Source organism: Culex pipiens, chromosome 2 (genome assembly GCF_016801865.2).
Source record: "Culex pipiens pallens isolate TS chromosome 2, TS_CPP_V2, whole genome shotgun sequence".
In the NCBI taxonomy this organism is placed as follows: domain Eukaryota; kingdom Metazoa; phylum Arthropoda; class Insecta; order Diptera; family Culicidae; genus Culex; species Culex pipiens.
This window is the reverse complement of record NC_068938.1, coordinates 50,395,019-50,421,690: the sequence shown is the minus strand read 5'-3', so window position 1 is coordinate 50,421,690 and position 26,672 is coordinate 50,395,019. Positions and strand designations below refer to the sequence as shown.

The 26,672-nt window shown below is 35.9% G+C and overlaps 1 protein-coding gene across 2 annotated transcripts in view; it reads right to left on the bottom strand.

Annotated features, from left to right (window-relative positions):
* The window catches only part of LOC120423640 (uncharacterized), a 106,981-nt gene that overhangs the window by 69,029 nt on the left and 11,280 nt on the right, over positions 1–26,672 (bottom strand). The window contains exon 1 of one of the 2 annotated variants that reach the window (XM_039587514.2): positions 14,485–15,017. The exons of the other annotated variant lie outside the window; for it this stretch is intronic. Within the exon in view, the coding sequence (XP_039443448.1) occupies positions 14,485–14,611 (127 nt within the window). The 5' untranslated portion in view covers positions 14,612–15,017. Of the gene's footprint in view, positions 1–14,484; positions 15,018–26,672 lie in introns of those variants that run through there. 2 annotated transcript variants of the gene reach the window in all.

Here is a 26,672-nt window from a genome sequence, read left to right as displayed (position 1 = left end):
TTTAAAGAACAACTTAGCTGAAAACATCGAAGAGATACGTCTACATCGCCTTAATTTTTTTTTTTCAAACTAAAATCAAACTAACTATGTTTGAAAAATAAAAAAAAAACGGCGAAAACCAAAACGCATAGAGAATACGAGTTGATTTCCATTTTGAATTGATTTGGCTTGAGATGCTCGAGTTCGTTACCAATCTGGCTTAAGCTGGGTATAGATAAAAAATGCCCTCCTGTAAAATTTTCCCGAAAAACTAAGGGGCAAAACAAATTACTGAAGAGAAAAAAATTAATTGAAAACAAAACAATCTAAACTATCAAGGATCCAATAACGTTATTTCAATATTTTCTATCACATATATCACATCAATAATATATGCAAGAATAACAATATTTTCATGAACTTATTGACGTTTAGATATTTTTTAGCATTACTGCTACAATATATAAAGCAAATTTCACGATTTTGTTTGGTACGCATTTGTTGACTGTATACGCCCTTCCTATAACACACATACACCCCTAACGCCTTATGGGGGGAAACACCCCCCATTGAAGAATCCTGGATACGGGCCTGTCCAGAACATTTTGTCAGCTGTCCATAAAAAGGCTATCAAAATATTCTAAAAATTGTATCTTTAGAAACAGATTTTATAATTCTCTTGACGGTACACATCAACCAAGGCTTTTGCACCCAGATTTTTGCAAAACATTTTGGTATCTTCAAACCTACGGGAATTCATCTCCTAAACGACTGTATGACTATTAGGGTGGGTACGTTTTTCAAAAAGTTCTCGGATCAAGTTTTAGTATGGTTCCCCTTGTAGGGCATGCCCATAGGGACTTTCATGCCAAATATCAGCTCATTTGGTTGTAAACTGGCTGCGCGCATCAGGGTTAAAGTTTACATGGGAATTACTATGGAAAATTGGAACTTTTTGTTCAAACGCTCCTACAGGTCTGGGAAAATCACGCGCCAACTTCTGGTATGGTCAGGCCTATGGGGAATAATCTGGAGAACACTTTTCCCGAAGAGAGCATATGGATTCGTTGTCCCTAGACTTGGCGCATCGGCAAACAATCCGATGTCTCCGGAATCAACGGTTTTCGCTCAAAAGCATCAAATTTTCCTTAGCATGCTATGAAAGCATGATGCACACCGCGACGCCATATGTCTGACAGCTACCACGTGGGTGAGAAACGGCTGAAATATTTAATTGCAAACCTTCTTTAAACTAGAAAATGATCATTTCGAGCAATCCTGATATTATTTAGTCGAATTCAAAATCTTTGCTTAGCAAATTTGTATTTTTTTGTAAGTATTTCAACCACGTGGTAGCTGCCTGACGTATGGCGTCGCGGTGTTCATCAAGCTTTCATAGCATGCTAAGGAAAATTTGATGCTTTTGAGCGAAAACCGTTGATTCCGGAGACATCGGATTGTTTGCCGATGCGCCAGGTCTAGGGACAACGAATCCATATGCTCTCTTCGGGAAAAGTGTTCTCCAGATCATTCCCCATAGGCCTGACCATACCAGAAGTTGGCGCGTGATTTTCCCAGACCTGTAGGAGCGTTTGAACAAAAAGTTCCAATTTTCCATAGTAATTCCCATGTAAACTTTAACCCTGATGCGCGCAGCCAGTTTACAACCAAATGAGCTGATATTTGGCATGAAAGTCCCTATGGGCATGCCCTACAAGGGGAACCATACTAAAACTTGATCCGAGAACTTTTTGAAAAACGTACCCACCCTAATGACTATTTAAATAATCATATTTCTGACACTTTGAAATAAGAAAACAACAACTTTCTTGGTTGCTGTGCACCCTTAATGTCAAAGTTAAAAGACTTCACAGAAAAAAAGTTACATTCTAAAATAAATTTACCAATTTTCATCGGAGTTATGAGAGTCGATTTGAAATTTTGAAAATATTTCTTTTTTTTCGAAAGAACGGACAATTTTATGATGGTTTAATATTTGCTGAGTTATCACCGCTTTAAAAAATCAAAACTATTTTATAAATGTATTAAAAAAAACCTTTATTTTTACTGTTTACTATTCTTTCATAGGTTGGTCTCAACAAGCAATAGTCCAATCTTCAATGTATTTTAAGCAAATTTGTAGGAAATTCCAGGATTTTTTGGAAAAACATGTTCAGAATTGGTCAAGCTTGATCATGACTTCTACAGGTGAGCTTTTTTTGTTTTATTTTTTCCACTTATTTCAAAAATGTAATTTTAAAGAAAATGGTAACACTGCCGACTAAATTTTGTTTACTTGTGCCATAGCCCAAATGATGTTATTTTTGTCTATATCTAAAAATAAGATTTTTCAGAAAAAATATTTTGCGCAATTTAATATTTGTGTGAAAAAGCGAATTAATTAAAATAAACAAATAAAAAAAATTGAATTTGCAAAAACTTTGCTCATTCTTAGTCAAACCTTATACGAAGTGCTGAATGCTGCGTTTTATGACAAACTTGAAAATAAATATCAAATTTCGACTGTTAGTTAAACAAAACAATATTGAAAGGTTTAAGATATAATTACAGTTGCAGTGCTTGCATGGCTTACAATTTTAATATTGATTATTGCATTTATAAATAAAAGGGCAGCTTTATTAATTATTAATTATGATACCACAAATTGGATAAAGACGTGAAACTTAAGGAAAAAATATCAATACGTATCATCGAAATTTTGACATTTTTTAACAGTAACATGTGTTTGAAGCATTTTGTGACACGTCAAGTCTTAACATTTCGAAAATAATGTTTAAATTTTAGTTATTCGTTGAAATTAATATTAACTGGAAAGACAACTTTTCGTAGTTTTTTTTTTCATTTTGAAATCGAATAATAGATTGACTCTACAAGAAATTGGATCTTTCGAATTAACAAGTATTTTGTTATCCTTTCGATACTGAAACTTTTAACAAAATGTATCTATCAATTGATTTTTTTTAAGTATCGTCGCTTGTGTGCTATCTTGTGACACGTTCTATCTTTTTGCGGTAGATGTCTCCAACGATTTCTTGTTACGCTTTTTCCGATTTCAGTTCAACAAGATCATTTTTAAAATAAAATAAAGTAGGTAAGATGACAAAACATTCTCTGGCCCTTTTTTCATGCTGTTGAAGATATTTTGTATTCTTTCGGCAGTAATAGCAATTTTTTTTAATAGAGCTTTATTTTCTTTGAAAAAATTTGCAATCTAAAAATACGCCAAAAAATCATTTTTCAACCAATTTGTGATCTTTAAAAAGCATTGGAAAGCAGAACTCTTAATTTTTAAGAAAATTTAATGTTTGGAAGTTATACTTGTTTTATGAGACTTTTCCAATGTGTTTAAAAGTGTATTTTTTCTTGGGTAAACTTTGGCTGTGTTTCTTACTAACATTTCCTGTATCTTATGTGAAATTAAGTATGCAGTAATGTTTGTAGTGTTCCAGACTATGCCTCTACGCATTTTTTTACAATTTAAATGATAATGGTGAAAATTGAAAAAGTGACTGTAAAAACATGAAAAAAATATATAGGCAAAGGTAATGTAAGCAGCTGGTAGAGTAAGCCAAATATAATCAGAAGCAAACATAAACCAAACAAGTTAAATGCAAATTTACATACTTAAAATGAAACAAGAAGTAAGTTTTTCGTAGAACAAAAGGTGCTCAAAATGACTTCCTGAACAAGGGAAAAAAATTGGGCAGTAGAGGGTTAAAATGCAAGACTCTAACATCGTTAAACACTGCTCTCTAGTCCAAATTTCCTAAAACGGCAAGTTCAACCACCCATACCCAAAAATCTCAAATCTATGGTGAATTTCTTAGAAGAAGACAAAAAATTAAGCCAGTCGCGTGCAGTCAAATGGCACACTCACATCAACCAGTCCATCCAGAAGGGAGGAGAAAGGGGGTAAAAGAAAGCAATCCCTCTCCGTCACACTTGCAAACAAACACACACAGACAGCAGGTGAAGCTGGCCAAAAACCGGAATTTGCGAAAATTTCGCGAAACAACCTCCTAAATTTGCGGGTTGTTTTTTTCTCGCTTATATGATTGATACTTTTTTGGCTAGCATCAGGCACACTAACACCATCGAATTGGGCATTTTTTCTGTTGTGGTAGCTGCTCTCTAACGGTTCGTTCAAAAGTGCGGGTCCACTCGTATAACGTAGAAAAGGAATACAACAAAAAAAAAGTGTAAAAGAAGAAAAAACCCAAACTTAGTGAAAGTTGCAAACTCCCTAACTAAGCGGGACCGATTCGACACACATACAAAGGCACACACACAAGCACAAAAAGACAAGCTTGTATAATTTGCAAATTCAGCGCAAATAAAAAAAAGCAAAGAAGCCGATCGCCGAATTGGCTCTAATTGTAGGTTAGCTGGTTTGACTAATTCGATTCGACGTAGAACTCGAGGGGCTCAATTTAAGCTTTCCTTCAAAGAAAGGAAGGAGTTTGGGGAGGGAGGAGGGCATAGAAGCAGCATGCATCAAATACTCGTTCAGCAGCATGATATCTATCATTAAGGTGAACTTTTTTTTGTATTTGACAGGTCTCCAGCACACATGTAGCCGGATGTTTGAATGTGTGTGCGTGAAGAACATAGTGCAAAAAAATTAACGACAGGTCGAAAAAAAAAATCAGGTTGAGCTACCAATTTGAGGTCAACAACTGTATGCTAATGTACAGTTTACAAGTACTCAGCGTGACTCCTTAACTGTGAGTTGAAAAGAAGTTCAAATACGATTTTTGTAGGTTGTCGTTAAATTTGAAACAAAATAAAGATTATAAATTAAACTCTTGCAAAAATTTCAATGTTAACACTATAAGTTTATTTCACAACTTCCCAGGACAACAAACAAAAAATGCAACAACGCCATACAGAACTTGATGGCTTCAACTAAGTAGTGGTCATTACGCGTGTTAAATTAACAATCCGTGGTAATAACAACTGGTCGCAGTCCCCGAACCTAACGCAAACAAAATTGATGCACTAGCAAAAAAAAGCGGCGATTGTTTAGTGTATTAGTAAAGGTACTTGTTTTAAGGTACTCATACCACAGCAAGTGTCCAGGCCAGCAATACTCGACCACTCGCAGCGCAGCAAATCTTTTTTTTTTTTTTTTTTTTTCTTTTTTTTTTTTTTTTTTTTCTCTTTCATGTACATTCATTCAGTTAAAATATTATTGAGTGTCCAATCACAATCGATGACTTTTCACCTCAATTTTAAATACTAGCAATTTTCATTTATTCATGAAATATTGTAGCTTTCGCTATTCAGTGATTTCAAATGTAGGAGGTCCTACATGTACAAAAGGGAAAAGGTATACCTTAAAACTAACTTATAAACTATATAAAGAGCGGATCAATGCAGCTGAAGACTGCAATGATTTTTGTCGAAATGCATCAATTATCTTATTGGACATAACATCCAAAGTGTCAACTTCGGCTAATTGATGAAGTTCACTGGTGCTGAACCAGGGAGGAAATTTCAGAATCATTTTCAGAATTTTGTTCTGAATCCTCTGAAGTTTTTTCTTCCTGGTTAAGCAACAGCTTGTCCAGATCGGCACAGCATAAAGCATGGCAGGTCTGAAAATTTGTTTATAAATTAACAGTTTATTCTTGAGACAAAGTCTAGAATTCCTGTTTATAAGTGGATACAAACATTTAATATATTTGTTACATTTAACCTGGATACTTTCAATGTGATCCTTGTAAGTAAGGTTTTTGTCAAAAGCAAGTCCAAGATATTTCACTTTATCCTCCCACTTTAAATTTACCTCATTCATCTTTATAATGTGATGACTTTTTGGTTTAAGAAAATCAGCCCTTGGTTTGTGAGGGAAAATAATAAGTTGAGTTTTTGCAGCATTTGGAGTAATTTTCCATTCTTTCAAATAAGAATTGAAAATATCCAAGCTTTTTTGTAATCTTCTTGTGATGACACGAAGGCTTCTACCTTTGGCGGAGATGCTTGTATCATCAGCAAAAAGTGATTTCTGACATCCTGGGGGCAAATCAGGCAAGTCAGAAGTAAAAATATTGTATAAAATTGGACCCAAAATGCTTCCTTGAGGGACGCCGGCACGTACAGGTAGTTGATCAGATTTGCTATTCTGATAACATACCTGCAGAGTACGATCCGTCAAATAATTTTGGATAATTTTCACGATATAAATCGGAAAATTAAACCTTTTTAATTTCGCAATCAAACCTTTATGCCAAACACTGTCAAATGCTTTTTCTATGTCTAGAAGAGCAGCGCCAGTAGAGTAGCCCTCAGATTTGTTGCTTCGAATCAAATTTGAAACTCTCAACAACTGATGAGTAGTTGAATGCCCAAGGCGAAATCCAAACTGCTCATCAGCGAAAATTGAATTTTCATTAATGTGCGTCATCATTCTATTAAGAATTATTCTTTCGAATAATTTACTAATAGATGAAAGCAAACTAATGGGCCGATAGCTTGAGGCTTCAGCAGGATTTTTATCCGGTTTCAAAATCGGAACTACTTTGGCATTTTTCCAACTACTGGGAAAGTATGCCAAATCAAAACATTTGTTGCAAATTTTGACCAAGCTACTTAAAGTTGCTTCAGGTAATTTTTTAATTAAAATGTAAAAAATGCCATCCTCACCAGGGGCTTTCATATTTTTAAATTTTTTGATAATAGATTTTATTTCATTCAGATCCGTATTAAAAACTTCATCTGATGAAAATTCTTGTTCAACAATATTCTGAAATTCTATTGAAATTTGATTTTCAATAGGACTCAAAACATTTAAGTTGAAATTATGAGCACTCTCAAACTGCTGAGCAAGTTTTTGAGCTTTCTCCCCATTAGTTAATAGAATATTATCACCATCTTTTAAAGAAGGGATTGGTTTTTGAGGTTTCTTAAGAACCTTTGAAAGTTTCCAAAAAGGTTTGGAATAAGGTTTAATTTGTTCGACATCTCTTGCAAACTTTTCATTTCGCAGGAGAGTGAATCTGTGGTCAATAACCTTTTGCAAATCTTTTTGAATTCGCTTCAGTGCAGGATCACGAGAACGTTGATACTGTCTTCGGCGAACATTTTTCAGACGAATCAAAAGCTGAAGATCGTCATCAATAATGGGAGAATCAAATTTGACTTGGACTTTAGGAATAGCAATATTCCTAGCATCCAAAATTGCATTAGTTAAAGATTCCAAGGCTGAATCAATATCAGCTTTGGTTTCTAAAACAAAATCATGATTTAAATTATTCTCAATATGATGCTGATACCTGTCCCAATTAGCTTTGTGATAATTAAACACAGAACTATTGGGCCTGGTAACTGCTTCATGAGAAAGTGAAAAAGTTACTGGAAGGTGATCAGAATCAAAATCAGCATGAGTCACTAAAGGACCACAATACTGACTTTGATTTGTCAAAACCAAATCAATTGTTGATGGATTTCTAACAGAAGAAAAGCAAGTTGGCCCATTCGGGTATAAAACCGAATAAAGACCAGAAGTGCAATCTCTGAATAGAATTTTACCATTGGAATTTACTTTTGAATTATTCCAAGATTGGTGTTTTGCATTAAAATCACCGATGATCAAAAATCGAGATCTATGCCGAGTAAGTTTATTCAAATCCCCTTTGAAATAATTTTTATTTTCCCCAGTGCATTGGAAAGGCAAATATGCAGCTGCAATCATAATTTTCCCAAAAGAAGTTTCAAGTTCAATGCCCAAACTTTCAATAACTTTCAACTTAAAGTCACGTAAAGTGCTATAAGTCATACTACGGTGGATAACTATTGCAACTCCACCGCCATTTCGATTCATTCTGTTATTGGTTATAACTTTATAATCTGGATCACTTTTCAAATAAGTGCCAGTTTTTAAAAATGTTTCGGTTATAACAGCAACATGCACGTTATGAACTCGTAAAAAGTTGAAAAATTCATTTTCTTTCGCTTTTAAAGACCGAGCATTAAAATTCATAATATTGATGGAATTACTTAGATCCATGATTAAACTTCAGGGTAAGAACAACATCATTCGCAAATTTTAATCCAATCTGGATTGCTTCCATCATGGATGTAGCATTACTCATTGTTTGAATCAAACCAAACAGTGAGTTTTGCAAAAAAGTCATTTTTTCAAACGTAACATCGCCGAGATCAGAAGATCCCAAAGCGTTGCCAGCAGAAAAATTTTCAAATGAAATTTGAGGTACCTGTCCAATTTCAAGAAGATTGGTAGAGGATTTAAAATTCGTGGATGAACCCGAACCCGAAACTACGTTGGCATAAGAAATGCCATTGCTGTTACCTAACTTTTCCACGGTAGGGGTATTTCTAGCATTGTTCGAGTGAGACAGCACGAACGTTTGATTTAAAGATGCAGGTACAACCTGACTTTGAGAAAATTTCGGTTTGGATTTCGGCTGATGCTTAGCACGAGAATCCAAAACCTTTTTTCTGATGGGGCAATCCCAGAAATTTGATTTGTGATTTCCACCACAATTTGCACATTTAAATTGGGTGACTTCTTTCACGGGACAATTGTCCTTGTCGTGAGAAGAATCCCCGCAAATCATGCATTTTGGAACCATAGCGCAATGATCAGTACCGTGACCGAATGCCTGGCAACGCCGGCACTGGGTCAGATTCTGGCCATTACCGCCATGTTTCTTAAAATGCTCCCACTTTACCCGTACATGGAACAAAAACTGAACTTTGTCCAAAAGTTTCAAATTGTTGATTTCATTTCTGTTGAAATGAATCAGATAAAATTGTGAAGTCAAACCAAAGCGAGAAATATTCCCGTTTGATTTTTTCTTCATTGGTATTACTTGGGATGGGGCAAAGCCAAGTAACACCTTAAGTTCGTTTTTGATCTCATCCACCGACAAGTCGTTGGAGAGACCTTTCAGGACCGCCTTGAATAATACGTGTAGAAATTGTGTTTGTGGTTTTTCAAATAACCAACAAAAGTTTGGTGATCTTGTAAAGATTCCGTCAACAAGCGACATTCTCCTCTTCGACCAAGCTGGAACGAAACCTTCAAATTGCAAGTTTCCTTGCAATTCTTCAGTTGCGTTCGAAAGCTGGCCAAATCGGAGACGGAAGTCACTACAATTGGCGGAGCCTTTACTCGTTTCTCGACGGCAGAAGGCTCAGTACGAGGAGAAGGATCCTTGTCAACAGTTTCGGATAAAACACCGAAACTGTTTGCCAATGGAATTGGAGGATTGACCTCACTTTCAGAATCAGAATCAGACCTCAGAAGAGGCTGTTTTCTTTTTCTGTTTCCGTTAGCCGGTTTAGCGTTCAAACGCTTCACCGACGTAACGTTCAAATCTTCAGAAGATTTGCGTTTACCTTTGTTTTGACGCATTTTGCAAGCAGAGTTCTCTTAAAAAGATGGCTTCGTTTGTAAAATACAACAAAATTTCAGGTGGTGTTAGTCTTGAAAAGACTGTTTAGAATTTTGGAAAGTAACTCAGGTAGTCTTTAAAAAGACTGTGAATTTTGTTTGAAATAACTCTGAACTTAGGTAGTAAAAAAAATACCGCAGCTCTAGTGTCCGTTCACCACGAAGGTTCGCAAGACACTGCAGCAAATCGTTTAACCTCCAAAGCTCGCCGAGAGGACGTTCAGTTGTTGTACAACGTTGAGCTTTTGCTTGGTAAATGTTGTAGTCAGTCGGAGATAGAATGCATTTAAGTTGCATAAAAATAAAAATTATTTAGGTTAAGTTATTGAAAATTATGTAAATTTAGGGCAACACATTAAAACCATGTTTGTTGTTGAGCAATCAATTTACGCTCTATTTGAGCCAAATAAAATTTGTTCAAAGGTTTTGAGATAATGGGAAAATATGGCTAAAAAAAAGAATTCTCGTATATTCAAAAAAAAAACAACTTTGGTACATTGCTTGGAAATTATTTGTTTAATCGGTATGTTGAGAAGAAATTTCTATATGTGTCTTCAGCAAAGTTGTAATAGTGTTTATACTGTTTATAATAAGGCAGTTGATTTTTTTTAAGGTTGATGTTGATCAAATCAAGACTTAAATTGAGGATAATTTTATTAAACAAACAATTTTTATTTTTTTGATAAATAATGGCAATTTGGCCAAACAATCACAAAATTTTAATTAACTTCAGTTGAGATAACATTAAGAGGTTACATACATGTAAATCGGCAAAAACTTCAGAGGTTGGTTTGAGCAAACTTTTTTTGAATCTGTTTTCAGAGCATTAAAATATACATTTTCATCTATCAATAAAATAAATTTGAACACATTTGGTTGTATATTTGCCGAGATATAGCTATTTGAAGTTAGCAGTTTCAAAAAACGGGTGCCACGATATCTCAACACTGCTTTGACCAAATCGGCTAAAAATTTTGGTGAAGACTCATTAAACCGGTCCCGTGTGCATGACGAAGGCCGATTCTAAAAAAGTTTATTTAAAAAAAAGATAAAAATATTTTTGTGTTTTTCATCTAAAAATTCATCAGTTTCTGATTTTTGTATTTAAAAAAAAAACAAAATTTCAATATCATGCACACGGGATATGTCTTGCGAGTCTTCACCCCAAATTTCAGCCAATTTGGTCCATCCCATCTCGAGATATTGTGGCACCCGTAAATCAACTCTGTGTTCAGAGAAAAACGCTCGCAAAGTTTGACAGTTCGCTTTGCGCATGGCAAAATTTTCAGCTTAAATCGTCTGTATCTTACCTAAATCATAAAATATCTTCATGAAACTTTCAGGAGTGATTGAAAATCATCTTTTAAGTTGATTTAATTTTTTTCTGAAATATGAAATGTTGTGATTTTTTACATGAATGTAACCCCTTAACACGTTTCGGAGGTATGATTTTTTAAACATAAAAACTGGGTTTTTCGACGCGTCGCGCGCAAAAACGGAAAAATGACGAAAACGGGTAAAAATCAACTTTATTCACCAAAACTGCGATAACTTGAAAATTTCAGCGATGACCTATACATGTCTGCGTACCAAAATTTTCGTAATTGAAAGACGCAACGTGCGAAAATCGACGAAAACGCAATTTTTTGACCACCCTATTTCGGATAGGACCACCCTAATCGCCAAACAAAAAAATACGGGTCTAATTATTTGGTTTAAAAGGTCTCTTTTTTGGGCATTCATTGCAGATAACTACCAGTACAAAACAAGTTGTAAGTCATAAGAATGTTTTCGTGAAATCTTCAAACAGAATTTGAAACAAGGCCTAAATTTCAGTCTTTTTGTTTGATTTGATCCGAATCGTATAAGTAAAAATAACTTTCCCTCACCTTGTAAATTTTGTAATTCTTGACCTTCGATAAACCAGGCTCTCCTCGAAAAACATCTGTAAACTTTGTTCGTGGTTCGCGCAAACACTTGATCCCTACGATTACCCCTTTTGTTCGAAGGTCTTCCTAGGAGAAACTTAATTTTCATACCACCTTGAACAGCGAACTTGTTCTCGCGAAGGAGGAGCAGATCGGCGAATAATAATCCTAGATAAAAAAAAATTAGTGAAACCGCGTTTATAATTGCACCAACCAATTAATAATGGCGGCACTGCCGTGCAGTTTGTCAATTATAACCGCTCTGGGCCAAACATTGTCCCACATTGCGTTACGACGACGGGGTTGTTGTTTGGCCGTCGAATGGATCAGCACACAGTGCCTTTGGTTGTTGTCTAGTTCAAGTGGGGAGTCACGATGGCGGGGAGTCGAGTGGGGAATCGACGTCGGACGTTTGCTCAAGTGCAGATAGCGCGAACACACACACATGTGTGTGAGGGTTCTTTTTTTGCAAACCTTCGAAAAAAAATGTGTATCGCACCAGCAGCGCTAGCCAGTGTCGGGTAGGTTATATTGCAAAAATAACAGCACAAGACACTTTTTCAGCTTTTTTTTCGGTGGTGTTGGTCTGCGTCCTATGCGCCATGGTGGTGTGCCTGGCCCGATGTTGACGGCGCTTTTTTTTAGAAGAGATAGCACACTACACCAGCGCAATCCAGCGCCGAGAGGGCATAGAGCGAACTTTGTGTGGCGGGTTGTATGTAAATGCAGCGACAAAAAAAGATCTATCTTTCTAAAGGTGAACTGGAAATTGAAGAACTCACTAAATTAACTAATTATTACTGAATATTTATCAAGTAAAATAAGCGACACAGTCCTAATCAGGAAGGGCTTCAACATAAAAAGCTGGAAACCCTATTTTGAATACACAGTACAAATTTGTGTGAATTTGGAAGGTGTAATTTTTATTACCTCTTTTATGATGTAATTTTACCTCAATTTAGACTGAAAAAGTGACATTACACCAGAAAAGTTGTAAAATTACACATTTTCAGATGTTACATTACAAATATGCCAAAAATCACCTTTAATTCATGTTTTGAAAGATTTCCATCGATTTTGAAAAGTTTATCCAAGCAAAATCAATGTGTTTCATTGTTACCCATGGGCTGAAATGAGTGGGGAACAATGAGACAGCCCTGGATTCTGGGTATATTCAAAATTTTGGCCAAATCTAATGAAAGGACATTGTAGCCCAACTCAATCCCTATGGAACGTCGAAAGAAATTTGAAGAAATATTAGTTTTGGTGTACATGGCAGCTTACGAGCGAAAAAGTATTTGTTGTCCCTAATTTACTTTTACACCCCAGAATCAAACATTTATGAATAACTTTTTAAAGGAGCGTCCATAACCAAAGCCACTAATATGGCAGACGTGTATCCAGTAGACACACCGTTCCTCCAAATATGAGCCTGATTGGTTGAAACTACGACTTGTGAGAGCCATTTTATCATTGTTCCCCGTGTCTCATTGATGACTACTCTACCCTACCTCTTCCCAGAGGAATATTACCATGATTTTTTTTACTGTGTAGTCTGCCGTCAATGAAAATTAAAAAAAAAATATTATACAGAATTTCCTAATTTAATATTTGTCAAATATGAACGAGAATAGAAACTATTTTAAAATATGAAAAAAGACAAACTTAAGGCCAACAATAAATTTTGTAAAATAAAAAAAAAAAGATTTTTTTGAGCACTTTGAAAATATTTTTCGCAGGCGTGGTTTCCTTCATTTAGTATTTTGAATTGCAAAAAAACTTTTTTCGAGAAAAAAAAAAACCTGAAAATATTTAAAAATGTGTGAAGAATATTTCGTAAATGATTTCGATTGCAAATTTGATCTAATCCTGATTTTTTTTTCTTTGCGAAATATTTCTCAAAAATCCTGCTGTGGTACCAGATTTTGCAAAAGATGCCTTTTATAGTTGCCTAAAATGTATCCAAAAAAATCAATAATAGAAAAAATAAGAATTTGAGGAATCAACGTTTAGTGAAATTCAAAAAAATAAACCGAGAAATTTAAAAAAGGGTTAATTTGCGAAATCCAACAGAATTACTTTATTGTTAAAATCTCCTTTATCTTCGGAAATGTTTTATGTATGAATAATTGTAGTTTGGAGGGAGATGTCAAATTAAAAAAAAACTAAATGTCCACGTAGTTTATGGGTGTCCCCTTACCTCAATTAAGATATTTTTTCATTTATATGAAATTTCCCAACGTTTTATTTAAATTTCAACTAATTTCTGAAAATTTCAAAATGTTTGAGTTTTTTTAATGTTTTTATGGACAGACATGAGGTTTCAAATTATTTTTTTAAATGTTATTGAAAGTTGTTATAACGCGTTGTAAACGTTTTTTTTTTATGTTCGATTTCGGTAGAACTCTGCCTAACACAGAACAATTGATTGCTCGGTAGAAAAAAATAATACTAATATCGAAAACATTTTTTTATGCCGAGAAATCGAAAAAAATGCTCATAATTTGCCAAAAATAAATCGTTCTAATTTCGGCAGAAAGGACTTGCTAAAGTTCGGAACAAAAATCTGAGTGTATGAATTTATCATGAATCTTAGTAATTTTTTTAATAATTATTTAAATTTGATTTCCACCGTTCTTTTCCAACTTATCACTCATCTTTTCCACGCCAAGAAAAACAACCGACCCAAACCGTTCTCAAACGACAGAGGCAGAATCTCGCCCCGAAAAAAAAACCTTTTCCCTCTGCCTGCCAGCCAACCAGCCAGTTTCGACATTGAAGAGCCGCTACCATCCTCCTATGACTGCTGCACATCTCCGGACCGGAGAACGACGGCCGGCGGTAGGAAGCACAAGCAGCGAAAAAAAAATCATCTCTCGTTTTGCGAATTTTTATTTTCTGCGAGAGTGTAACGTCGCGCGCCTTCCCCATCCCACGTGTCGGGTTCCGAGACCGCCGGGTTGACCTCCACATCCATCCCAGCAGTCTCTCTAATGTCTGGTGACGGGGGAGGGCAGGTCAACCCCATCTTCTAGATTCGTAATTCCTGGAATTTTTATTCTGTGCGAATAAAAAAAAGTGTTCGCAACGGGTTGACCGGACTTGATTGGGGTGGGTTGATTCCCCGCCGGAACTTACCATGCAGATTGATGGTGCAGGTCGTATTATTGCCACGATCCAGGACCACCACGCTGGTAGCGGCCATAATCGATTTGTTGTACTGGAACTTTTCCTTTTTCTTCCGGGGTTTGGCCTGATCACACATCCACGCCCGGTTTCTGGTGGTACGATCGCGCCGCGGAAAAAGGGTACCTTCAAAGGGGGACACACTTCCGTGTCAAGTGTCTGGCTTCGTGCTCCCACGACTTCCACAAGTCGACTCGCGCTCACTAGCACTTTGTAACACTTGCTCCAAGGTCAAGGCTCCTACTCCACGGGGACCTCGCCGGAACGGGGAGTTTAGGACTCGGTTGGTCCACCAACCTGGCGTCCCTCGGGTTAAACGACAAGTCCAGTCTCAACTGAGAATTTAAACTGGGGAACGAATCCGGTGGTGGTCACCTCAGCCGCCAGGGCCTACTAAGCCTACTAAGTAAGCACCACGAACGCACACACACACACACCGCGGGAAAGCGGGAAAATCACAACCTCACTGCTTCGCCAGCGACAGCGAACTGATCCGGCGGCGGTAAACGGGACGGAATGGAACCTCCACCGCTGGAGATAGCCACACACAAGCGAGAAACCAAGAGAGAGCAAAGTGAGCTTGGCAAAACACAACTTTAGAGTCTGCTCTATACCTAAGTGCAAAGCATACAAAGCGCGTTGGGGTGCTTTTGGTGGTGTGTGGCCTGCTAGGTCATCGTGTAAGGGTAGGGATGGTCAAAGGGGTTGCGAGAAGATCAGCAATTACTGCGAGATGATTCTGAAGACTAAGTCTTTAGGATTTTGGTTTTGCAATGTAACGGTCAAGTGACCGCATGGTCATTATCAATAAATAATAATGGGCACGAGGTCACGTGACCGTTATTATTGTTTTTATTTCCAAATCGATGACTCTGCGCACTCTTGTACTAAGCTTGTTGTGATTCCTATCTAGTTAGCATAAGAAAGCACAGAGGCATCGAATTGTTGCCTTTTTCGCAAATCCGTTTTGACAATTCCAACCTTTCTTGTTGTTTCATGCTGACAAAACAGTTTACTTAAAGCCGAATATAACGGTTCTGAAAAGTTGAAATTTTTGGAACTCAAATGAGTGCTTTTTGAGTTTTAAAAATTTAATCTTTTCAGCACTCATTTATAAAAATCCTTTTCTTTTTGGTTCCGAGTTGGCCATATACCATATACAGTTAAACCTCGCATAGTGCGCAGGCGTTACGCTTTTTATTTCGTCGATTTATCAAACACGGCCAAACACGACGATATTTCAACAAAAAATGTAATTGGGTAATTCTCTACCAACTCACACGAAATCGGGAAAAGTTGCCCCGACCCCTCTTCGATTTGCGTGAAACTTTGTCCTAAGGGGTAACTTTTGTCCCTGATCACGAATCCGAGGTCCGTTTTTTGATATCTCGTGACGGAGGGGCGGTACGACCCCTTCCATTTTTGAACATGCGAAAAAAGAGGTGTTTTTCAATAATTTGCAGCCTGAAACGGTGATGAGATAGAAATTTGGTGTCAAAGGGACTTTTATGTAAAATTAGACGCCCGATTTGATGGCGTACTCAGAATTCCGAAAAAACGTATTTTTCATCGAAAAAAACACTAAAAAAGTTTTAAAAATTCTCCCATTTTCCGTTACTCGACTGTAAATTTTTTTGGAACATGTCATTTTATGGGAAATTTAATGTACTTTTCGAATCTACATTGACCCAGAAGGGTCATTTTTTCATTTAGAACAAAATTTTTCATTTTAAAATTTCGTGTTTTTTCTAACTTTGCAGGGTTATTTTTTAGAGTGTAACAATGTTCTACAAAGTTGTAGAGCAGACAATTACAAAAATTTTGATATATAGACATAAGGGGTTTGCTCATAAACATCACGAGTTATCGCGATTTTACGAAAAAAAGTTTTGAAAAGGTACTTTTTGCGTTTCTCTTTGTTTCGTCGTCCGTGTTTGTCGCGGATGACCATGAACGGCCATGATCGATGACGACCAACTTTTTCAAAACTTTTTTTCGTAAAATCGCGATAACTCGTGATGTTTATAAGCAAACCCCTTATGTTTACATATCAAATTTTTTGTAATTTTCTGCTCTACAGCTTTGTACAACATTTTTACACTCTAAAAAATAACCCTGCAAAGTTAGAAAAAACACGAAATTTTAAAATGAAAAATTTTGTTCTAAATGAAAAAATGACCCTTCTGGGTCAATGTAGATTCGAAAAGTACATTAAATTTCCCATAAAATGACATGTTCCAAAAAAATTTACAGTCAAGTAACGGAAAATGGGAGAATTTTTAAAACTTTTTTAGTGTTTTTTTCGATGAAAAATACGTTTTTTCGGAATTCTGAGTACGCCATCAAATCGGGCGTCTAATTTTACATAAAAGTCCCTTTGACACCAAATTTCTATCTCATCACTGTTTCAGGCTGCAAATTATTGAAAAACACCTCTTTTTTCGCATGTTCAAAAATGGAAGGGGTCGTACCGCCCCTCCGTCACGAGATATCAAAAAACGAACCTCAGATTCGTGATCAGGGACAAAAGTTACCCCTTAGGACAAAGTTTCACGCAAATCGAAGAGGGGTCGGGGCAACTGCTGTGTGAATTGGCGGAAAATTACCCAATTTGAATTTATATACATTTTTCAGTAATTTTGTTGAAATTTGTTTTTTTAGCTATACAAAAATCCTTCATGGAGGAAAAACACCCAAGAAATACATATTATTGAAAAGTTGAAAATTTTTCCTACATGCTTCTTTTTTTTACTTTGTTAAGCCAAAAAATCATGGAGATTTGTATGGACGAACCAATGATGAAACATTGCTTATTTTCTAATAAATAAGGCTAGTAATTTTCACCGAATTCGCGTAATTCGTGAAATTTACCCTTTGCCATGATATTTGGTAAAAACAATGAAATGCGCGGGAAATTAAAAAAAAAATCTTTTGCCGAATTGCTGCAGTCCATTTAATCTCTAATTTTTCAACTCGAAAAAAATATATGAAAATTTGAGTATTTAACAAAAAACCCTAATAAAGAGAAACTATACAACATTTCGCTTCGTTCGTATTAAAAATTATGAAAATTTGAGTACAGTAAAAAAAATACAGTATTTTGTTAAAATTTGATTATTTTATTCCAAAAACTATCACACAGTGAAAATGCATGCAAAATGTCAAACCGTTTTATACCCACATTGCAAGTTATGAAAACTTTAGTACTTTCAAAAAAATACGGTATTTTGTGAAAATATTAGTATTTCATTCAAAAAACTCTAAAATACTAAAAATGCAGGCAAAATTTCAAATCGTTTGATACCCATGTTGCAAATTATGAAAATTTGAGTACAATAAAAAAGTACGGTGTTTTGTGAAATTTTTGAGTATTTTACAAAGAAAAATCTATTAAAAGTGAAAAAGCATACCGAATTCCACTTCGTTTAATTACCATATTACCAATTTAAAAAAAATAGTATTTTCAAATAAATACGCTAATTTGAGAAAATTTTAGTATTTTCGAAAAAAACTAACTTAATCCACCTATGTGGTTGATGCCTTCCTCACTTTTTACCAACAATGAATAATATGAGTGGTTTGGACACGTATTTTAACTATTTCTTTTTAATCCAGAAAAATAAGTACACAGATATAACTTAAGTGGTCATAACTCGAGACAGGGTTGCCAGATCTTCAATGATGTGGACTCATTGGAAAGGTTTTTTAATTACCTAACCAACGATGGGTCGGGTTCTGGATCCGGACATTGTTTACATACATTTAAGTGAGATCCGGCTTCAAAAAAGTACATAAATATCACTTAAGTGGTCATAACTCAAGACAGAGTTGCCAGATCTTCAATGTTGTGGACTCGTTGGAAAGGGTTTTTGATTACCTAACCAACGATGGGTCGGGTTCTGGATCCGGACATAATTTACATACATTTAAATGAGATCCGGCGTCAAAAAAGTACATAAATATCACTTAAATGGTCATAACTCAAGACAGGGTTGCCTGATCTTCAATGTTGTGGACTCGTTGGAAAGGTTTTTTGATTACCTTACCAACGATGGGTCGGGTTCTGGATCCGGACATCGTTTACATACATTTAAGTGAGACCCGGATTCAAAAAAGTACATAAATAACACTTAAGTGGTCATAACTCGAGACAGGGTTGCCAGATCTTCAATGTTGTGGACTCGTTGAAAAGGGTTTTCGATTACCTAACCAACGATGGGTCGGGTTCTGGATCCGGACATTGTTTACATACATTTAAGTGAGATCCGGCTTCAAAAAAGTACATAAATATCACTTAAATGGTCATAACTCGAGACAGGGTTGCCAGATCTTCAATGTTGTGGACTCGTTGGAAAGGGTTTTTGATTACCTAACCAACGCTGGGTCGGATTATGGATCCGGACATCGTTTACATACATTTAAGTGAGATCCGGCTTCAAAAAAGTACATAAATATCACTTAAGTGGTCATAACTCGAGACAGGGCTGCCAGATCTTCAATGTTGTGGACTCGTTGGAAAGGGTTTTTGATTACCTAACTAACGATGGGTCGGGTTCTGGATCCGGACATAGTTTATATACATTTAAGTGAGATCCGGCTTCAAAAAAGTACATAAATATCACTTAAATGGTCATAACTCGAGACAGGGTTGCCAGATCTTCAATGTTATGGATTCGTTGGAAAGGGTTTTTGATTACCTAACTAACGATGGGTAGGGTTGTGGATCTGAACATAGTTTATATACATTTAAGTGAGATCCGGCTTCAAAAAAGTACATAAATATCACTTAAATGGTCATAACTCAAGACAGGGTTGCCAGATCTTCAATGTTGTGGACTCGTTGGAAAGGTTTTTTGATTACCTAATCAACGATGGGTCGGGTTGTGGATCTGGACATGGTTTATATACATTTAAGTGAGATCCGGCTTCAAAAAAGTACATAAATATCACTTAAATGGTCATAACTCGAGACAGGGTTGCCAGATCTTCAATGTTGTGGACTCGTTGGAAAGGGTTTTTGATTACCTAACCAACGCTGGGTCGGATTATGGATCCGGACATCGTTTACATACATTTAAGTGAGATCCGGCTTCAAAAAAGTACATAAATATCACTTAAGTGGTCATAACTCGAGACAGGGTTGCCAGATATTCAATGTTGTGGACTCGTTGGAAAGGGTTTTTGATTACCTAACCAACGATGGGTCGGGTTGTGGATCTGGACATAGTTTACATACATTTAAGTGAGATCCGGCTTCAAAAAAGTACATAAATATCACTTAAATGGTCATAACTCAAGACAGGGTTGCCAGATCTTCAATGCTGTGGACTCGTTGGAAAGGGTTTTTGATTACCTAACCAACGATGGGTCGGGTTGTGGATCTGGACATAGTTTACATACATTTAAGTGAGATCCGGCTTCAAAAAAGTACATAAATATCACTTAAATGGTCATAACTCAAGACAGGGTTGCCAGATCTTCAATGCTGTGGACTCGTTGGAAAGGGTTTTTGATTACCTAACTAACGATGGGTCGGATTATGGATCCGGACATCGTTTACATACATTTAAGTGAGATCCGGCTTCAAAAAAGTACATAAATATCACTTAAGTGGTCATAACTCGAGACAGGGTTGCCAGATCTTCAATGTTGTGGACTCGTTGGAAAGGGTTTTTGATTACCTAACTAACGATGGGTCGGATTATGGATCCGGACATTGTTTACATACATTTAAGTGAGATCCGGCTTCAAAAAAGTACATAAATATTACTTAAGTGGTCATAACTCGAGACAGGGTTGCCAGATCTTCAATGTTGTGGACTCGTTGGAAAGGGTTTTTGATTACCTAACCAACGATGGGTCGGGTTGTGGATCTGGACATAGTTTACATACATTTAAGTGAGATCCGGCTTCAAAAAAGTACATAAATATCACTTAAATGGTCATAACTCAAGACAGGGTTGCCAGATCTTCAATGCTGTGGACTCGTTGGAAAGGGTTTTTGATTACCTAACCAACGATGGGTCGGGTTGTGGATCTGGACATAGTTTACATACATTTAAGTGAGATCCGGCTTCAAAAAAGTACATAAATATCACTTAAATGGTCATAACTCAAGACAGAGTTGCCAGATCTTCAATGTTGTGGACTCGTTGGCAAGGGTTTTCGATTACCTAACCAACGATGGGTCGGGTTCTGGATCCGGACATAGTTTACATGCATATAAATGAGATCCGGATATATGTGAAAACACATTTTTATACATAACTTTTAAACTAGTTATCGAAACTTAAAAAAAATCAATAGCGATGTATGGGACCATAAATCAAGTCGAATGCGACCGGTTTGATCAAAATCGGTTCAGCCAGTGCTGAGAAAACTCAGTGAGAATTTTGGTCACATACATACATACACACACATACACACACACATACACACACACATACCCACTCACATACACACACACAGACATTTGTTCAGTTTTCGAATCTGAGTCGATATGTATACATGAAGCTGGGTCTTTGAGCTTTTAATAAAAAGTTCATTTTTAGAGCAGGATTATAGCCTTACCTCAGTGAGGAAGGCAAAAATCGGTATTGTGTGATTTTTTAAAAATAATTATGCTTTGAAACTTAATATATTGTCACCAAATATATTCTAAGTAAATGCATTGAAACTTTAACATGACATTGATGGATTAAGTTTACATGCGAGGTATAACATTTGTTTTAAAATGCACCATACACCTGTCCAGTTGTTTTGCAATCATGAGTTTACAAAATTTCTAAGTATTGACGATTTTTTTTTTGCGAGAAAAAAAGTTTTTGCGTTGCTGTACATTAGAATTATATCAAAGTTCAAAATATTTTTGATCGTTCCCAAACATGCTAAATATGTTAATCAATGCAGAAAATGCATTTTAGATTGTTTTAAATTGATTAGACTTCTATTTCCATTGAAATTTTCAAATTTCTGAAAAAAATAGTTAATAAAAATAAGTTTTCAAGAAAAATATTTGCATCGGCCTAACTTTTTCCGTAAAACTCCTGTTCACAATTATGCAAAATTGCATTTTTTTGCGATTATTTAAAGCAGATTTTAGATAACCGCGAACTTTTAGTTGGCATGCAGCAAAATTTAATTTCCGAGTTTTAGCCTAATTTTGATAGAGGATTTGCAGCAAAGCTAAAAAACACATGTCGCCACCTATGAACAAATAGCGTAAACCTATGATTTTTTGAAAAAATGTGTTTTTTCCTTCAGATATAACATTTTTACAAAACTTATGCTGGATTCGGATGAGAAAAATTATTTCCAACAGTTTGGTGTATAACTTTCCAATATTTGTTTGATTTTACTATGAGAAAATTGTAAATTTAGTAAAAGATAGTAATTTGAACTATTTGGCAAGAAAGTCTGTCAAAAATCAATAAAACTTGTTGAATATACGTTAACACACTTGTTATCAACGATATAACTATTTATTTAATTGGTATATATCGGGAAACTCATTTTTTCGTGTTCCAAAACATGATTTTTAAAGAAAAAGTTCACAAATTTTTGCGCGCATAAAAATTGATGTTCATTATTTTAAAGCAAAAAATTTTTCTCGTCTTTTGCAACCAGTTTCATTAAGATTGATGCAGGGAATCATGAGAAATAATCGATTTTGTTCTTTGATCGGCAGATAGCCATACGATTTTAGGCAAGTAACCTCATTTTGGCGCCACCTACATTTGAAACGCAGTCGCGCTGCAAAACCTCAATAACGTTATTACTAGAAAGTTATAAGCCGTTCAAAATATACAATTCTGAAGTAAAATAATTATATACAGAATTCAACCCCTGAACAATGTTCAGTGAACATGCACCGATTGACCTAGGAATGGTAAAGATACTTTGTTTGGAAATGCCGTTATACATATTTTTCAAAGTCTATGTTGTGATTCGATTTTTCGAAGTGAACATTTCCCAATGCCTTCGGATAATAGAGTCTGGACTGATACAAAATCTGTTAATTTGTTAAAGCGAATCCACAATGACAGGTTTTGATACATTTGTTTCCTGTGGTAAACTTTGATCTTATAAAAAAAATGATTTCAAAACAACTAGTCAGGCGTAAAATATATTTTAAAACCCTTTTTGTATTGAAATGTTGAAACCATGGCTCGCAATTCAAATTTTTATACAGTCCAGACTCGATTATCCGAAGGCTTTCGCCAAATTTCACTTCGGATAGTCGAATCACAAAAAAAATGATTCATTTTCTTATTTTTGATTATCGAGCTTAAGTATGACCCCTAAACTGCCCATGTTCGCATAAATGTCCCATATGCAAAAACAGCAAGCTGAGAAAAACGCATTTGAAGTTTGTCCCATACATAAGGCTACGTGTTAAGTTTTCGCGAAAAAACTGGATTTCCTCCTGATTTCTAGAACAAAGTACTGGATGTTATAGGCTCTTTCGAAAGAGCACACAATTTTGAACCAAACTGCATCAATAACTCGAAATCGATGAAAATGCATATGGGACATTTATGCGATCATGGGCAGTAAACTACTTTAAAGTGATTTAAAATGTTTGAATCCAAGATGACAGCCAAAATGGCGATGATGAAATATTGAAAAAATACATTTTTTAAATTCATAGGCAATAAACCATTGTTTTACAATCATTAGATTTCCTAAAATCCAAGTTGTGACGATAACAATATTTTTAGCGAAAAAAATATTTTACAAGCCTGTGCATCGAAATTCACAAATTCATTATACATTATTTTCAGTTGATTGCACGTCTAGATTCATTAAAAGTTTTTTGAAAAAAATATGTTTTGCCCACTGATTTTTTGAGGCAATATCGAGGCAATATTTGCAACGGCCTAATCAACTAAACAATTCAAATAATTAAAAAAAACTTGGCATCCCGATTCTTTCAAACACATTGATAAAATTATAAAACTTACGAAAAAACGCTCAACGCGTTGGTACACACGAAACAGGGCCGCAAAGCAAAACCGGCAATAAAAAACAAACTCTCGCGGCGGTGCGTTCTCTCTGGCTAGTGTTAACTCTTTCTCTAATCGCGAGTGCGCTCTTCCATTCACTTTAGCCTTTATTCAATGCAATTCATCCCCAAAAGTCGTCCCCCTTCCTAATACATTCAAAGCTTTATTTTGGCACATAAGTTGAGGGAAGATCATTCTTCGGAAAACTGTGCCATTTAATCCAAACACAGCCAATTATGTACAGTTCAACAGCTTAAAGTGGGTGTTTGCGGCAGATCAGGTGGGTGGGTGGTTGCTAGTTCCTAACTCTCTCTCAACTTCTTCCCCCATCTCTTCCCCAACACCCACCACCCACCAGTTAGAAACGCCGGAGAGAGAGACCGAGAATCCCACACACGTGCATAAAAACACGCGGCGAGAGACGAAAGAGAAGCGAGCAGCGAATCTCGCGAGAGAAGAGAGCGGTCAAAACAAAAACACATGATGAAAAACACAACAAACGACGACGACGACGAGCAAGCTTTCGGCGGACAGCGAATTTCCTCCGCCCCCTTTGCGAGGCACACCAGCGAGCAAAAAGCATTGGCAACCAAACGTCAAATGTGCGAGGAAAAGTCTACAAAATGTGAAATCACACACACACAACTTTGTAGGGCACTTGTAGAGAATGAACGCGGCCAGGGTGAAATTTGTTCAAGTAAAAATCATAAAAAAAGAAAAAAATCATGAAATTTTTAAAATCAATAGTAGATCTAGATAAATAAATTACAAGTTCATACAATAAACATTTTTGAATATCATTGATTGAACAAAATCAAATAAATAACTGTAATGAAAAAAAAATAACTGATATTTGGTATTACTTACAGAATATTGCAGAATAAAAAAAATTGTGATGAGCATGAGCATGAGCATGAGAGACCACCCATGGTTGTCCTTCTCCGTTGCTGAACAGAACCGTAATATCCTTTCAGCACTACTGATCATTGGCTTCGACTATCAAGCGGTATTTCCCTTATCAACAGCATGTATGAATGCGCTGAAAAGATAAAACACCATGATTTCAAAAACAAGATCAGTTGCGAATAGGTAACAGTCATTGGTCACCAACGGCGCCCGCCATGTCAGTTTGTAGATCTCGATTTTTTAAGGGACGGGAATGTTAGTTAGTGCAGGTTGCTACTAGGGCAGCTGATTTACTCTGTGCTTACACCCCACAAGCGCCAGGAACCTGAAAACTTGTTAGTAGGATAGGGTGTTATGGTTGAAAGGTATTATATTTTATTCTCAAGGCAAACAATCGGATGCTGCGGATGAGACATTTCCCGTTTATCGTTTGTTTAATTTTTAATGAAATGGTTTAATCTTAGACAGCCGGCTGTGGAAAGATAGTACCAAAATAATTTTTAATTATAGAATTAAAGATTAACCATTGTAACTTTTAACTTGAGATGATTTAAGGATTTTAAATGATTGATGTTTAGTGAGGTATTGATTAACGAAGCGAACGACGAGTTGCGATGTTTATCGAGCTGAAATGATATGATAAGGATTTTTTGTTGTTGCAATTATTTTACTGTTTTCAATTTAAAAACACGCGCGTTTAATGCAAATGATTTATCGAAGAGAATGCTTTGAAAACGCGCAAAAAGTCTGACGCGACGACCAAAACCGTATGTGGGTAATTCTCCGCCAACTCACACAGCAGTTGCCCCGACCCCTCTTCGATTTGCGTGAAACTTTGTCCTAAGGGGTAACTTTTGTCCCTGATCACGAATCCGAGGTCCATTTTTTGATATCTCGTGACGGAGGGGCGGTACGACCCCTTCCATTTTTGCACATGCGAAAAAAGAGGTGTTTTTCAATAATTTGCAGCCTGAAACGGTGATGAGATAGAAATTTGGTGTCAAAGGGACTTTTATGTAAAATTAGACGCCCGATTTGATGGCGTACTCAGAATTCCGAAAAAACGTATTTTTCATCGAAAAAAACACTAAAAAAGTTTTAAAAATTCTCCCATTTTCCGTTACTCGACTGTAAAAAATTTTGGAACATGTCATTTTATGGGAAATTTAATGTACTTTTCGAATCTACATTGTCCCAGAAGGGTCATTTTTTCATTTAGAACAAAATTTTTCATTTTAAAATTTCGTGTTTTTTCTAACTTTGCAGGGTTATTTTTTAGAGTGTAACAATGTTCTACAAAGTTGTAGAGCAGACAATTACAAAAATTTTAATATATATACATAAGGGTTTTGCTTATAAACATCACAAGTTATCACGATTTTACGAAAAAAAGTTTTAAAAAAGTTGGTCGTCATCGATCATGGCCGTTCATGGTCACCCGCGACAGACACGGACGACGAAACAAAGAGAAACGCAAAAAGTAACTTTTTCAAAACTTTTTTTCGTAAAATCGCGATAACTTGTGATGTTTATAAGCAAACCCCTTATGTCTATATATCAAATTTTTTGTAATTGTCTGCTCTACAACTTTGTAGATCATTGTTACACTCTAAAAAATAACCCTGCAAAGTTAGAAAAAACACGAAATTTTAAAATGAAAAATTTTGTTCTAAATGAAAAAATGACCCTTCTGGGACAATGTAGATTCGAAAAGTACATTAAATTTCCCATAAAATGACATGTTTCAAAATTTTTTACAGTCGAGTAACGGAAAATGGGAGAATTTTTAAAACTTTTTTAGTGTTTTTTTCGATGAAAAATACGTTTTTTCGGAATTCTGAGTACGCCATCAAATCGGGCGTCTAATTTTACATAAAAGTCCCTTTGACACCAAATTTCTATCTCATCACCGTTTCAGGCTGCAAATTATTGAAAAACACCTCTTTTTTCGCATGTTCAAAAATGGAAGGGGTCGTACCGCCCTTCCGTCACGAGATATCAAAAAACGGACCTCGGATTCGTGATCAGGGACAAAAGTTACCCCTTAGGACAAAGTTTCACGCAAATCGAAGAGGGGTCGGGGCAACTTTTCCCGATTTCGTGTGAGTTGGTAGAGAATTACCCATGTAATATATCTACCCGAATGTAACACAAAATTAATATTATGATTTAATGAAATACAATCGTATTGAGTTAATAGATAGCCAACGCGTTTGAGTTTAACGTCCG